Source organism: Conger conger, chromosome 17, assembly GCF_963514075.1.
Source record: "Conger conger chromosome 17, fConCon1.1, whole genome shotgun sequence".
Taxonomy (NCBI): Eukaryota; Metazoa; Chordata; class Actinopteri; order Anguilliformes; family Congridae; genus Conger; species Conger conger.
Window position 1 is genome coordinate 31965103 of NC_083776.1, and position 12663 is coordinate 31977765.

Below are 12663 nucleotides of genomic sequence, written 5' to 3' on the forward strand. Positions count from 1 at the left end.
CGTTGTTTTTAACTAAAGTGTTGCTGGCCTTAGCTTATATTTGGTTGCACAATGTCACAGATTTGGCTTCTTTGGCAGACAACATTTTGGCTCTGGATCCCAACCACTAGCCAGCACTGTCAGACGGAGCTCCACACTACCCACCTGGCTCCCCTCCTGATACTCATCTATGGACACTGATGGAGCTGCCATTGTGGTTACTGCTGTGAGCGCTGACACATTATAGACACGCGTGACAAGGTCGGACCTGTGAACACACACACATGCATATGCTCACACACGCACCAGTGATAGCCTGCTGATCCACATCCAGATGTTCACTTGCAATGCTAATACTTTGAAACATTCTGAATATGTGTCGTATGAAACTTAATTTGGATTTATTTCAAAAGGCATGAGGGCTTTCTTTAGAACAGAGACCATCTGGGTTTTGGTGTAGAACAGTCACAGTACGAAGGGACGTGTGTATATGGGTTGGGGTCAATCAATGGAGTGAATTCCAATCGATACTGACCTGAAATGGAATAGGCCCTCTGTATTCGCTGGATAGACTAAAGCTCCACCAAATATTCATGATAGGGAGCTTGTCTCTCACACACACACACACACACACAGCTGTATCTAAATGGTTGCAGTTTGTAAACATTTCTTTATATAGCAGAATGCAAAATTCTACTTACTGGCAATACAAGTGGGGGGAAGAATTTAATGGGGCCAGAGAGTTAGCAAGTGTATGAAATGTGAAGAAATGTGTAATTGTATAACAATATGAATTGTGATCAGATTTTTAAAAAGCCACTCAACCACATGAACCAGTAAATACCCAAGACTGATTTATTATGACATATTTAATAACACTCCGACAACGTATAACGGTTGGTTTTATTTTTCAAATAACAAATAACAAAGTTGTATTAATTCAATATACACTTTAATATTCATTTAATTTGTTTGGGAGATGAAGTCAGGACAGGTAACGTTAAATTAACTAACTAAACGTTCGCTAACGTCACCTAGACGAGTGGTGTTGGCTGCTCTAGCCTATGTTAAATTACATAGCTAATGTTAAATTGTCACTAACGCGCAGGCAGTAACTGTTAATCTAGCCACGGTTTCAACGGATTCATTCTTAGCCCTGGGGTAAATTGAGTTTTGTGTGCAATTAAACTGTCCATTGAAACTGGCCCCAAGAGTTTGCACGAGAACAGATGGCTAGCTAGTTAATTTTCATACAATTTAACGTGAACTAACATTATTCCAGTTTGTACATTCAACACACATTTGGATATGTCATGGTCTTTTAATGTTTTCGGCCCTTACAAATCGAGCTAGGTAACGTTAGCTGGATCCTAACTCTAAACTGTTCGCTTGTCGTCATAGGAATCTCTAGCGTACTGGATATAGCTCGCTAACAGTCCACGACATATTTGTTATCTAGCTATCGAACGTGGGCTAGATACAAGTAAACCAATTAGTGTAATTTACGGGTAGCTAGCTAGCTAAATTAGCTAAACTACACCAATGTTAAATTACATCTGCAGAGCAGCAATTTAACGTCTAGCATTAGCTACTAGCTAACGTTAATGTTACGTCCGCTGGGTCATTTTACACCTAACGTTAAACTAAACTAGCCAGCTAGCTAACATAATGCAGCCAACCATACTGTTTCCTCGTCGCCATGTTTTTCTGTTAAAATATAGACTAGCTAGCAAGAAACAAAAACGCTGACGCTAACATTAACAAGCTAGCTAAGTGAATCTTAACGAGAATTCTAAGACTGTCGAATTCGCTAGCTGGCTATTTAGCGAGCTATAGTAAGCTAGCTAGCAAGCAAACGTTTACTTGTTTCTAGCATTGGGGTTGTTAGCAGTTAGCTACATAGCTAGGAAATTTAGCTAGGTCGCTAACGGTACCCAATTGTGATGTTATGCGTCAAACTCAGTAGCCTTTCGGTAGCTAGCTAGCTAGCTTTACAATCTCAGTTGTATTTTTCACTCTGTCCCTTTAATTGTAATAGAAAAACCTGCCCACTTGAATCTATCAATCAAGCTAGGGACAGCTGCCCATCCCTCCCCTAGTGCCATTCGCGCCTCAGCTGTAGACACGGTTGAAAAAAAAAGAAACTGGGCCTTGCTTCCACTTCTAGTCCTTGGTTTTCCAGAAATTTCCTCTCCCCCAAACGAGCCGACATATTTTCCCTCATTGATTGTAACGTTTCGGACCTCCGCTCAGCGTACTGCCTCGATATTCCCTACACGACTGCCCCAACCAACTCCTTCGGTTGGCTCGTAGCATTTTTGCACTGCTCAGATTGTTTGATTGATAGGGAACGGAAAAAGAAGATTTTGAGTGACAGCTTACCTGAGTGCCAATCTTCGTCACACTGACAAGCGGCTGCAGCAATCGGGACCCGCAGTTGTCGCGTTGCGTCATCGCGTAACAACACGCAGGGTGACAGACTCTTGAATATTCATGAGTGGGAGGTGACGTGACGTGTAAAATTCCCTTTTTCGACGCCCCCTGAGACCGGAGATTGTGGCGAAGCGCATCTTGCTTGAGGGTGGAGCTTGAACTCTTGCAGCTGGCGCCCCACACCACCTGCTATTTCCCGCACATTTTTTTTGTAATGCAGCAGTCTTAGCTCACACAAGGATAAAGTGAAGGGGGCAAAACTTTTTATAGGTTGGCAGTGATCTCTTCAGGTTAAAAAGGCATATGGCTTACCTGAACTGCATATCACACCACACTCCTGTTTCCAAGTGTATGCAAATTTTATTGAAGCCTAATAAAAAGAAATACAGTATTGATATACTAACTTGCTCTATGGTAGTTCAATGCTTATTTAGTGTGTTGTCTCAGGTGCAGCTTTTGACCAAACACTGACAATGCAAATAGAAAATGACCCTTCAAATCATCTTTGAAACAAAAATTAAACGCAGCCATAATCGTATTCTTCACTCCTTTCTACAGTAGATTTCAGAGGCTTAGCAGTCTGAGCTCCAGACAAGACTTCACCAATACATTGCAGCAGGACCCAGTTCCGGGGGATGGGGGCATAACCTAGTCACTAATGCTAACTGCAAGTGAAACAAATCTCACATTGCCAGGCATCATTGGTCAGGCTTAAGAGCTCATATGTTACAGTATATACTGAGCTCCTGGACATTTCTCCAAACAACCCAGCATTACATTCATAACACCCACCTGTCCCTGGCCCTTTTCTGAAATCCAATACGGTCATCCTACTTCTGATGAATCATGAGGCTCCAGTAGGACACTGTAATTCTAAAAAAGTGAAAAACTGCCTATTACAGAGATGGTGCATTAGGACAGGTCTTTTTATCTAACTGACCCCGGTTTTAGTTATCAACATACAGCAGCTAGCAATGCCTAGGCTATAAGGCTCAGCGTATGCTCATTGCGATCGCTTTTAAACAGAGCCACTCTTCAGTTATTATTATTCATTTCAAGATTTGCGGACAGTTTGTATTACAGTTTATTAAGCTTCTCAGAAAACTCCGATGGGGAATGTAAGAGAAGCACTTGAGTTAATTAGCTATCCCCAAGGGAGGCGCAATTTCCCATTTCAGTTTCAGAGTTTATGTAAGCTTCCCCTTTATGTTTGAAATGAGGAGTTAATCGAAAGCACTATCCTCCAAGAGCCTTTCGGATGATTTTTCTCAGCACAGTTACGATGGCCATTGGCTCTTCATATAAATGAACTAAAAGCCATTACGTCACACAGAAATGTGACTCCAATTAGCATTAGTCATCAGCCATCAGGTTTATACCAATATTTTAGATTAAAAAACACACCATTACAATGTGACGTTATATTACTTTACAACTGCATCCCATTGCCTCATCCTATAGTTATCATATCACTTACACTTCATGAGCATGTGTCCTATTTCCAGCATAACAGCTCCGAGAGGCAATGGGAACATACTTTTTATACTTATTTTTTAGACTTATTAAGTCTACTGCTGCTGTAGCCTATCCATTTAGAGGTTTGGCGTGTTGTGTGTTCAGAGATGCTCTTCAACATACCACCAAATTATTTCCCCATAAACTGTAAGAGATATCTTGACAGTTTGGAAGACAAAAAACAACAACTGATAACTGGCTCCATTAAAACAAGTAGTTATTGGTAGGGTATTAATTATATTTATAGTGGCTACTAAACAAGATTATGCAGTGAAATTATAGCAGAAAAAAACCCAAGATCTAAAATGAGAAATGATATGAAAGGGAAAACAAGTACTGCTTAATCTGTGTGCTGGGGGTTCTGTTCCACTAGGTTAGCAGCAACAAGCGCTCTAGTTGCTGCTAACCTAGCCAAAACTTTTTACAAGATTTTTTTTTTCATTGTGATTATATTTTATGCTACTTTTCACCTATCTTTGCTGAAGGTGACTAAGTGGCTGTGGATAGGAGCACATCAAATAAATACATTCTCAATTGTAATTGCAAATGAGGCAGGCACCAGGGTGTCAAATGATTCATATCCATTTTATTTTTCCTGGGCATTTCAGGCAAACTCGATACTCCCACATGGTAGGACAGAAAAAAAACACACATTTGAATATGGTTACAGCTGAGAGCTAAAACATGTCTTCAGATTTCCAGATTGGACAATACAGTCCATACATTCCATAAATAAAATGTGTTTTTTCTGGACACACCCCCAGGAGCTTTGTGCATACTGGGAAGTGAAAGCCTTTAGCATACATTCTCTTCCAGACTCCACAGTAACCCTCTTGTACTCACTCTGTTGTCTTTCCATTACATTAGTATGACTAAGCAACCCTCTATTATGTAAGTGCAAATAAAATTAACAACCTGACAGTATTATATTACCTAACTTGTAAAGTGACCCTTGAGGGGAAACAGAAGTGTGGTGTGTGTAGGCAGGTTGCTACAGAGTGGTAAAACTGAAGAGGCTTATGAATCCAGGTCCAGTGCAGAGTCAGTTTACAGTATTTAAACTCCACAACTTACTGTATTTGGATATTGGGCATTAGCTGTTCTTCACACTGTTACATGAGAAGATTCTAGGGGTACTGTACCCCATTTCATTTAGTAGATGTGGTTTAACTGAACAGTGCAGACAGGAAATAATAGATGAGAAAAACTGATTGACAATGCTCATTTCGGGGCCACTTCATCAAGCTTGGGCTCTGCAAAGAAGACAAAATGTGCTCCATTACCATCATGTGAATTCACCTTGACCTTGAGCCCTTTTCAGGACTTGTAATTCCCCTGTAATAACACAAAATCCTGCTTTAAAATGTTCAGAAAAGTCTCGTGTTTAACTATGTACCATTTAGAGGTTTGCTATTGATCACATACAGATTAATTGTAACATCTAAACCCAAAAGTGCCCAAGATTTTGCACCTCAATGTACATGCACACACTAGGTAGTATAGGTACTTTTTAACACCATATCGGTACTTACATGCATCTCATGACGCACCTCTACCACTCCCCTGACCGACAGTTTGGCAACAACTGTTTTGAATCATCAATCATCATTTCCAATAAAGAAAATGGACTGACCAATCATTAAAAACCACCGCAGAATGCACCAATCTCAAAGGTCTCCAGACCTCTGTAAACGGAAACCTGGTGTCTATACTCACCCGAGAACTTGAAGTCTGGGAATTTGGTGAGGTCACCACCGCCGTAGAGCCGCTGCAGTTTGGTAATCTCCTCAGACAGGTTCTTCTGGTACTCTGGACCTGCGTCCACCAGACCACCTGTGCTCCTGGGAACAGGAAGTGGAGGGTGGGAACAGGAACACGCCCGGAAGAGAAAGCTCGACAGGAGGAAGGGCTAGCCGTTAGGAGGTGCTATCCAAAAGTCCTGCTTGGAGTACGGGAGCCCTTGGCTGGTATTGCAATAGCTCAGGACAGTTCTCTTAAAGGGACAGTGGTGTGTGTGTGTGTGTGTGTGTGTGTGTGTGTGTGTGAGCAGAGAGGGATCAGACCAAAAGAGGGGGAGAGAGAGGAGAAAGAAAAAGAGGGGTGATGAGGTGTACTCACTTGCTCTGGGCGGCGTACTCTCGGATCATGTCCAGAAAGAGTTTCTGTATCGGGTCCAGATGAGCTGAGAGCCAGAGGAGAGAAATTAATCCCCATTCACTTGCTGGGTTTGAACACCACCCAAGTACATAGTTTTTCCCACCTTGGATAAAGGATTAAACAAAATAAAAATGTAACAACCACACCCTCATGCAAAAAGAGACAAGATGGGAGAGGAAGGGATGTCAGGCGTTTTCAGAAGAGAAAGAAATGAGTAGATGGGTGCAAATACACACAAGGTGGAAAATATCACAGTGGTGAATGTCCATTGTGTTTTTCATTCATGGTGAAGTGCCAAGAATAAGGTGCTTAACTGCTACTGCACAAGACTGCAGAACCTGCTTAATTCTTTACCGTGGAAGTGTGCATTCCTATCTCTGACTTATTTGAAACAGTTTTCTGCACCACATATGACTGTCCCTGGTGGTTAATTGAAAATTATCAAGGATCTGCATTAATGTTCTTAAAATATGAAAAGTGTATGTGACCCAGGTCAGCAGGATTCAGGATCCTGCACCTGAACAATCACCCCACCACAGTCACAGATGGCATCACAAGTTACACACTAAACTGTCAGGAACTGATTCCCACAAATACATAGACACACATGCACACACAGAGAGAGAGAGAGAGAGAGAGAGAGAGAGAGAGAGAGAGAGAGAGAGAGAGAGAGAGAGAGAGAGAGAGAGAGAGAAGAGAGAGAGAGAGAGAGAGAGAGAGAGAGAGAGAGAGAGAGAGAGAGAGAGAGAGAGAGAGAGAGAGAGAGAGAAGAGAGAGAGAGAGAGAGAGAGAGAGAGAGAGAGAGAGAGAGAGAGAGAGAGAGAGAGAGAGAGAGAGAGAGAGAGAGAGACTTGTTACAAATCAAAGAAGGGTCTACTCCCCAAACTCCAGTTCTGACATTATCTCCTGGAGATCCAGTCTTCACTTTTAGTATTATCTTCAGCACATTCAATGTTACCATTTCCTTTAGCACACATAAAGAATCATGACCACAAGTGGCATTAACGTTTAATTTCATTCTGACAATAAAAGCTAAATAAGTTTGCAATGGAAGTGAAGATTTGGAACATTTGGCTGAGTTTTGAACATTAATTCTTCTGAATTATCTGTTCCATCATGGCCTTTAAATTTGAATTTAAATTGTTTTAAAGCACTAATGAGATATGTGGGCCATGTGAAGGTGGAGGAAGAGAAAGAGGGAAAGGTAGAGAAAGAGATTAATTCAATCTAAAGCCTCTCCTGGAGTGGAAGGAGTGAGATTTGTGCAGAGTGGAGGCATTGTATGGGCAGCTAGCAGACCGACACACAGACAAGTACAGCTTGTAGGAGTAGCAAAGGGAGAAGAATGAAGATGCAACAGAATGTAGTGACAGTCATGTAGTGCAGGTCATGCAGTCGTGTGAAAATTACTCATGCTATGGTACAGCAGGCTCCAAGTGCACCCTGGGATATCTCTGTTTTAGTATAAGTCTGCTTGGCTGCAGAATTGTTTTGTCTGTCAATTGCGTCATGCATAAAGGTGGGAGTTAAAAGCCAGAAAAAGGTGGTTTCAGTCACATTAGCCTTAACACTAATCAAGAGATCTGTGACATATGATCCGTATATACACACACGGGATAAGATGTGTATCTGCAGGCGACAGGACCCATGACAAAGAGAGAGTAAATAAACGGGTGTTGCATATACCGTCAGCCAACACGGTTTCAGCTGGGGCCTCTGTTGCAGGTTCCACAGCCGCAGGTTCTGCAGCTACAACAGCTTCAGCTGCAGGTTCTGCAGCTACAACAGCTTCAGCTGCAGGTTCTGCTGCAATAGCTTCAGCTGCAGGTTCTGCTGCAGGTTCTGCTGCAACAGCTTCAGCTGCAGGTTCTGCTGCAACAGCTTCAGCTGCAGGTTCTGCTGCAACAGCTTCAGCCGCAGGTTCTGCTGCAATAGCTTCAGCCGCAGGTTCTGCTGCAATAGCTTCAGCTGCAGGTTCTGCTGCAACAGCTTCAGCTGCAGGTTCTGCTGCAACAGCTTCAGCTGCAGGTTCTGCTGCCACAACTTCAGCTGCAGGTTCTGCTGCAATAGCTTCAGCTGCAGGTTCTGCTGCAACAGCTTCAGCTGCAGGTTCTGCTGCAACCGCTTCAGCTGCAGGTTCTTCTGCCACAACTTCAGCTGCAGGTTCTGCTGCAATAGCTTCAGCCGCAGGTTCTGCAGCAGCAACAGCTTCAGCTGCAGGTTCTGCAGTAGCCTCAGCTGTAGGCACATGCTCTGGAGTAGGCGCTACAGCTTCAGCAGCAACATCCACGGCAGACGCCTCTAGAACAGCTTCTATAGCTGGTGCAGCTGCATCTCCCGCTCCAGATTCAGAGGCTATTTCAGCTGCAGGCGGGGCGGCAACAACTTCTGGGGCAGCAGCCACAACTTCTGGAGCGCCATCTGGCACAGCCGCGGCTACTTCTGGAGCTGCTGGAGCAACTTCCGGGGCAGCTGGAGCAACTTCCGGGGCAGCTGGAGCAACTTCCGGGGCAGCTGCAGAGACGTCCGGGGCAGCGGCGGCAGTGGGGACAGACTCGGAGATGGGTGCGGCAGTGGCAGCTTCAGCTGCGGCAGCCTCGGTGGGCTTGGCGTCACTCGTGGGTAAATCTGAGTACAGCCGGAGCTGCAGGAGCCGCACCGCGCCCTGGGAGGTTCCGTCCTGGACCTTTGCTATGATGGAAGGAGGGGGATAAGATTAATTCATTTTGTCAGTCATTCATTTTACACAATCGGGTTGACGCAAGTAGTACGCAAGTATGTATGCAGGGCAAAAAGATTCAAATGCACATTGTATTGTATTCATCAGGAGGTATGTATCTATTCCTAGGTATGCTTTTCATTATGACCTTACACTCCATTACATTATTGGCATTTGGCAGACGCTCTTATCCAGAGCAACGTACAGTTGATTAGACTAAGCAGGAGACAATCCCCCCTGGTGCAATGCAGGGTTAAGGGCCTTGCTCAAGGGCCCAATGACATAAAATAAATCTCTTATACCTGCACTTAGGAAGCGATTGAATGCACCCGTCTAATCGGAAACAGCTAAGAAGCCAAGCATCCAATTGGTCCCCTAAATTGGGGGGGGGAGTATGTATACAATGGGATGCAATTCCTACAGAGATCACCCAATATCGATGTGAATACCCTCAAATTAAAGCATAGATTCATAGATTATGCTACAGTACAGAGCCAAAAGAACAGAAATTGAACCATTATCATACATATCATACCATAGTACTTACAGACCTCACTGCATGTCAACCCCTGCACTCAATCTTGAACTGCATACAGTTTGCCTCCATGGCAACCACCAAAATCAGAGGATAGCACCCCCCCAACCACCATCTACCAAATTAAATATGCCATTATTACTGGTGAAAGTAATAATATGGTATAATATACAAATGAAAACTGTGTGTTCATATCTATTAGCATTAGACTATTAACCTCAGCCAACTGAAAATGTATTTCTGTACTAAAGAGTGCAGTTCTCTAATTTGCTGGTTTTCGTCTTCACATCATCATTGTGGCCCAGTATACATACTTACTGTTGCCACTTGGCACCAGAGGTCGCCATTGTTCATTTTTCTCTAGGCATCTCCTACACTACTTGGTTGAGAAAAGACTTCTCCAGCATCTTTACTTGATTTCTCCAGTCTGGAAATTTTTTAACAAACTGGGCCATATCCGAATCCACTCACTTGCCCATTTTATATGCCTTGTATGTTCAATAATATGCAAGTGTGCCGATTTGGACAGGGCCTGAGCAACTTCTTCTCCCAGTGTACATAGGGTTTCTTCTTCCACCAGTGACATCACTGAAATCCAAACTTTCATCTACATCCAAGCCCACAAGTCCAAATGTGGTCCCTCGCATCTCAAGTAATGAATCCCGGTTGGCCCCGTTTCTTAAGTTGTATACATTTTAAATGCGTCTTTGTCCATTACAATGGACACCAAGGGCTGGTATCACCATTTGCGAAACTTCAAATTGACTGACACATATCTGTACCGCCACTTGGTTACACTAAAAAGGAGTTAAACAGGTGCAATACATATAAAACACTGCCTGTTGAAATGAAAAAGGAGATGCGTTGATTATAGAAGAACTTACGGAAGCTTGTCTCTCGGGCTGTTTTTTTTAGCTCTCCCAATTTTGTGGACAGAGCAGCCACAGGTGTCCTTCTGATAGAGCTCCAGCTCTGCTGCTGCAGACACTAAACCACAAATAAAGAATATTTCAAATCCCCACTCTTATAGGTGCTTAATAATTGCATTGGAAGTGGTGCGACTAGTTGCGTACATCTTTCCTGTTTCCCCCACTTGTCTTGTAGTGGCCCAGATCAGGTTAAGAACAACAACAACGCCTTGCATAGTGTAAGGAACCAATAACATAGCAGTACATCAAATCCACAGTTGTGGATAGACTGTCCAATGCATTATATCTTCACAATGACAGTTGTCAGGTCAAAAAAAGCCCCAATAAAAGCACCCAGTGTGCACCAATTAATTTAAAGAATAACCTGAGTAAGTCAAAGTTGCCATGAGATAACTTGAACATATCTTGCAGAATGTGGCTGTTTTTTCATTGGGGTAAAACATTGTATGTATCGACCCTGAAGCCATTATTTGAGATGAGTGCCATTAGTTTGAGGAGTGCCGCATGCCTCTTCTAGGCTACTTTTGGCACCACCAAAGCCTTTAAAATCCAGGTCGCAAGAATGCGTTGAGGGAAAGTTGCTCTGATTCAGTTTTGGCCAATGCATACTGAATACTAACGTAAAACAAACTACTAATACACAACTGTTTGGCAGCTGGCTGCATTTGACATTCTGTTACCTTGAGAGAGCCAAGTCGTCCTATCCGAAGGAGCGAAGCGGCCATCTTTGCGGTCAAAGAATGATCACTGCAGAAGGGGTCACAGCATGTTCATGAGTAACAACTATAATAATGAGCTATCCATTCATTAACATTTTCATTATCTTGGCTTAACTGACTTTCCAAAGTGTTTCCGTGATTCTCGTAAAACAAAATGACGGTTATGCATCAGGTGCAACAGTGTCACCGCTAGGTGCAATTATCTTTAATCAGTAAATACAAGATCATGTGGTCAGGCCATCGGTTCAATATAATTAGCCTAAATGATATCTCTGAAATAATCCAAGGCAGTCAGTTATTATTCACTTATTTCTCGTTTGCTTTCCAATCTCAAACTTCCTTCAGACTTCCAACAACCATTTGACATTGCTAAAAATACTACTCCCAAGAGATCCAGTGGTCCAGTGTCAAATAAGATATCCACACAGAGAACATGCGTTAGTTCTTAACATATCAGCAGGAATTAAATGGCAATGGTAATCAATGCAACTACATCGTAATATTTAAATTGTAAATTGTAAAAAGTCACCAAAGCTGGAAACGGACAATGCTCTGGAGCCGACTCCAAACTGTTGGTTGTGTAATAATAAGTCATACATGCGGCTGCTGCAAAGCCCCGCCCTACCAGCGGCCGCACATGATTGGAAGGAGATCCTTCGGAGCTGCATGACACAAATGACACACATGTTCTGTACACATGAGCAGCCCTGCTGCGTCCTGTGTGCATCCAAGAATCCGTGGCTACTATTGAGTAAACAAGTTCAACTTGTATATGCAATAACAGGCGGGTGCGCTGATTCGGAGACGGCCCGGGAGAAAAGCGCAATATTTATTTATTTATTTATTTATTTATTTATTTATTTATTTATTTATGTGTGCAGTGAATCATTCTAGCAGTGCTACGTCATTCCACAAAGCGCCACCAATTCATTCCTCAACTGTCTGACCAGTACAAGTACAAAGATGTTCAAAATGTTTACTGAAATGATATTTAGCTTTGCGAATAATCATCTTTGCTGAAGATCGGCTTGTCTTTGTGCTGGAACCTTACAGAAAAGCAATGAGAGCAAGAGCCCAGTGCGAAAGAGTTTATAGTGACCTGGAACAGGCAGAAGATTTGTTCATCTGTTTGTCAGATACGGGCTTGGGCTTGTGCTTGTCAGGCTTATAACCTGTCGTGGTGGAAGAACTACGGGGCTTTTACTGTCCCATAAATCATTAAATTAATCAATTATATCTTGTTACCTCAATAAAATGAGATTCACGTATATTTTTAAAATTGTAAACAATTACAAACACTTCTCGTTTTATTTGTGTCAGGTTAATATAAATGATGTAATGATTTAAGAGACAATAATATCCCCGGAAGACCTGGAGGTGAGGCTTCCCGATCAGCGATATGCTGCGGTGGCGGTGTGGGCGTATGGAGATAACACAACATTACCTTTGATGAAACGAGAGTCGTGTTCAGTGTTAAAGAGAGGAGTACCGCAGCGAAGAGCCGTGGGCTCAATCACCTGTGTATCTCAAAGTGAGAACCGCTAATTCATCATTCAGTATTGGATCGCTCATTGTCAAATATTAGATAATGTCCACTAAATACCAGGAGAGCATGTTTACAGTTGGATATGCTTGGATGTTTTAGACAGTTCTATACGCCATATAGAGTGCAGTCCA

At 42.8% G+C, this 12663-nt stretch overlaps 2 protein-coding genes across 5 annotated transcripts in view; both read right to left on the reverse strand.

Moving 5' to 3' along the window:
- LOC133116956 (homeobox protein PKNOX1-like) overlaps positions 1–2465 on the reverse strand; it is a 10664-nt gene extending 8199 nt beyond the window's left edge. The window contains exons 1-2 of one of the 2 annotated variants that reach the window (XM_061226992.1): positions 2362–2465; positions 145–247 (exon numbers count right to left, since the gene is read on the reverse strand). In XM_061226992.1, coding sequence (XP_061082976.1) covers positions 145–192 — 48 coding nt within the window. In that variant the 5' untranslated portion in view covers positions 193–247; positions 2362–2465. Of the gene's footprint in view, positions 1–144; positions 2312–2361 lie in introns of those variants that run through there. The other variant, XM_061226991.1, reaches the window with a different exon arrangement.
- Positions 2466–5134: 2669 nt separating this feature from the next.
- On the reverse strand, positions 5135–11645 carry LOC133117029 (transcriptional regulatory protein AlgP-like). 3 transcript variants are annotated; one of them, XM_061227098.1, is made up of 8 exons: positions 11533–11613; positions 10948–11014; positions 10223–10325; positions 8577–8775; positions 7771–8534; positions 6046–6109; positions 5644–5768; positions 5135–5180 (listed from the first exon to the last, which is right to left on the reverse strand). In XM_061227098.1, the coding sequence occupies exons 1-8, from the start codon at positions 11583–11585 to the stop codon at positions 5149–5151; spliced, it is 1407 nt and encodes a 468-aa protein (XP_061083082.1). In that variant the 5' UTR covers positions 11586–11613; the 3' UTR covers positions 5135–5148. The 3 variants fall into 3 exon arrangements, with proteins under 3 accessions (XP_061083082.1, XP_061083083.1, XP_061083081.1); XM_061227099.1 differs by having other exon boundaries at positions 7771–8775; positions 11516–11645; XM_061227097.1 differs by having other exon boundaries at positions 7771–8775.
- Between the last annotated feature and the right edge of the window lie 1018 nt (positions 11646–12663).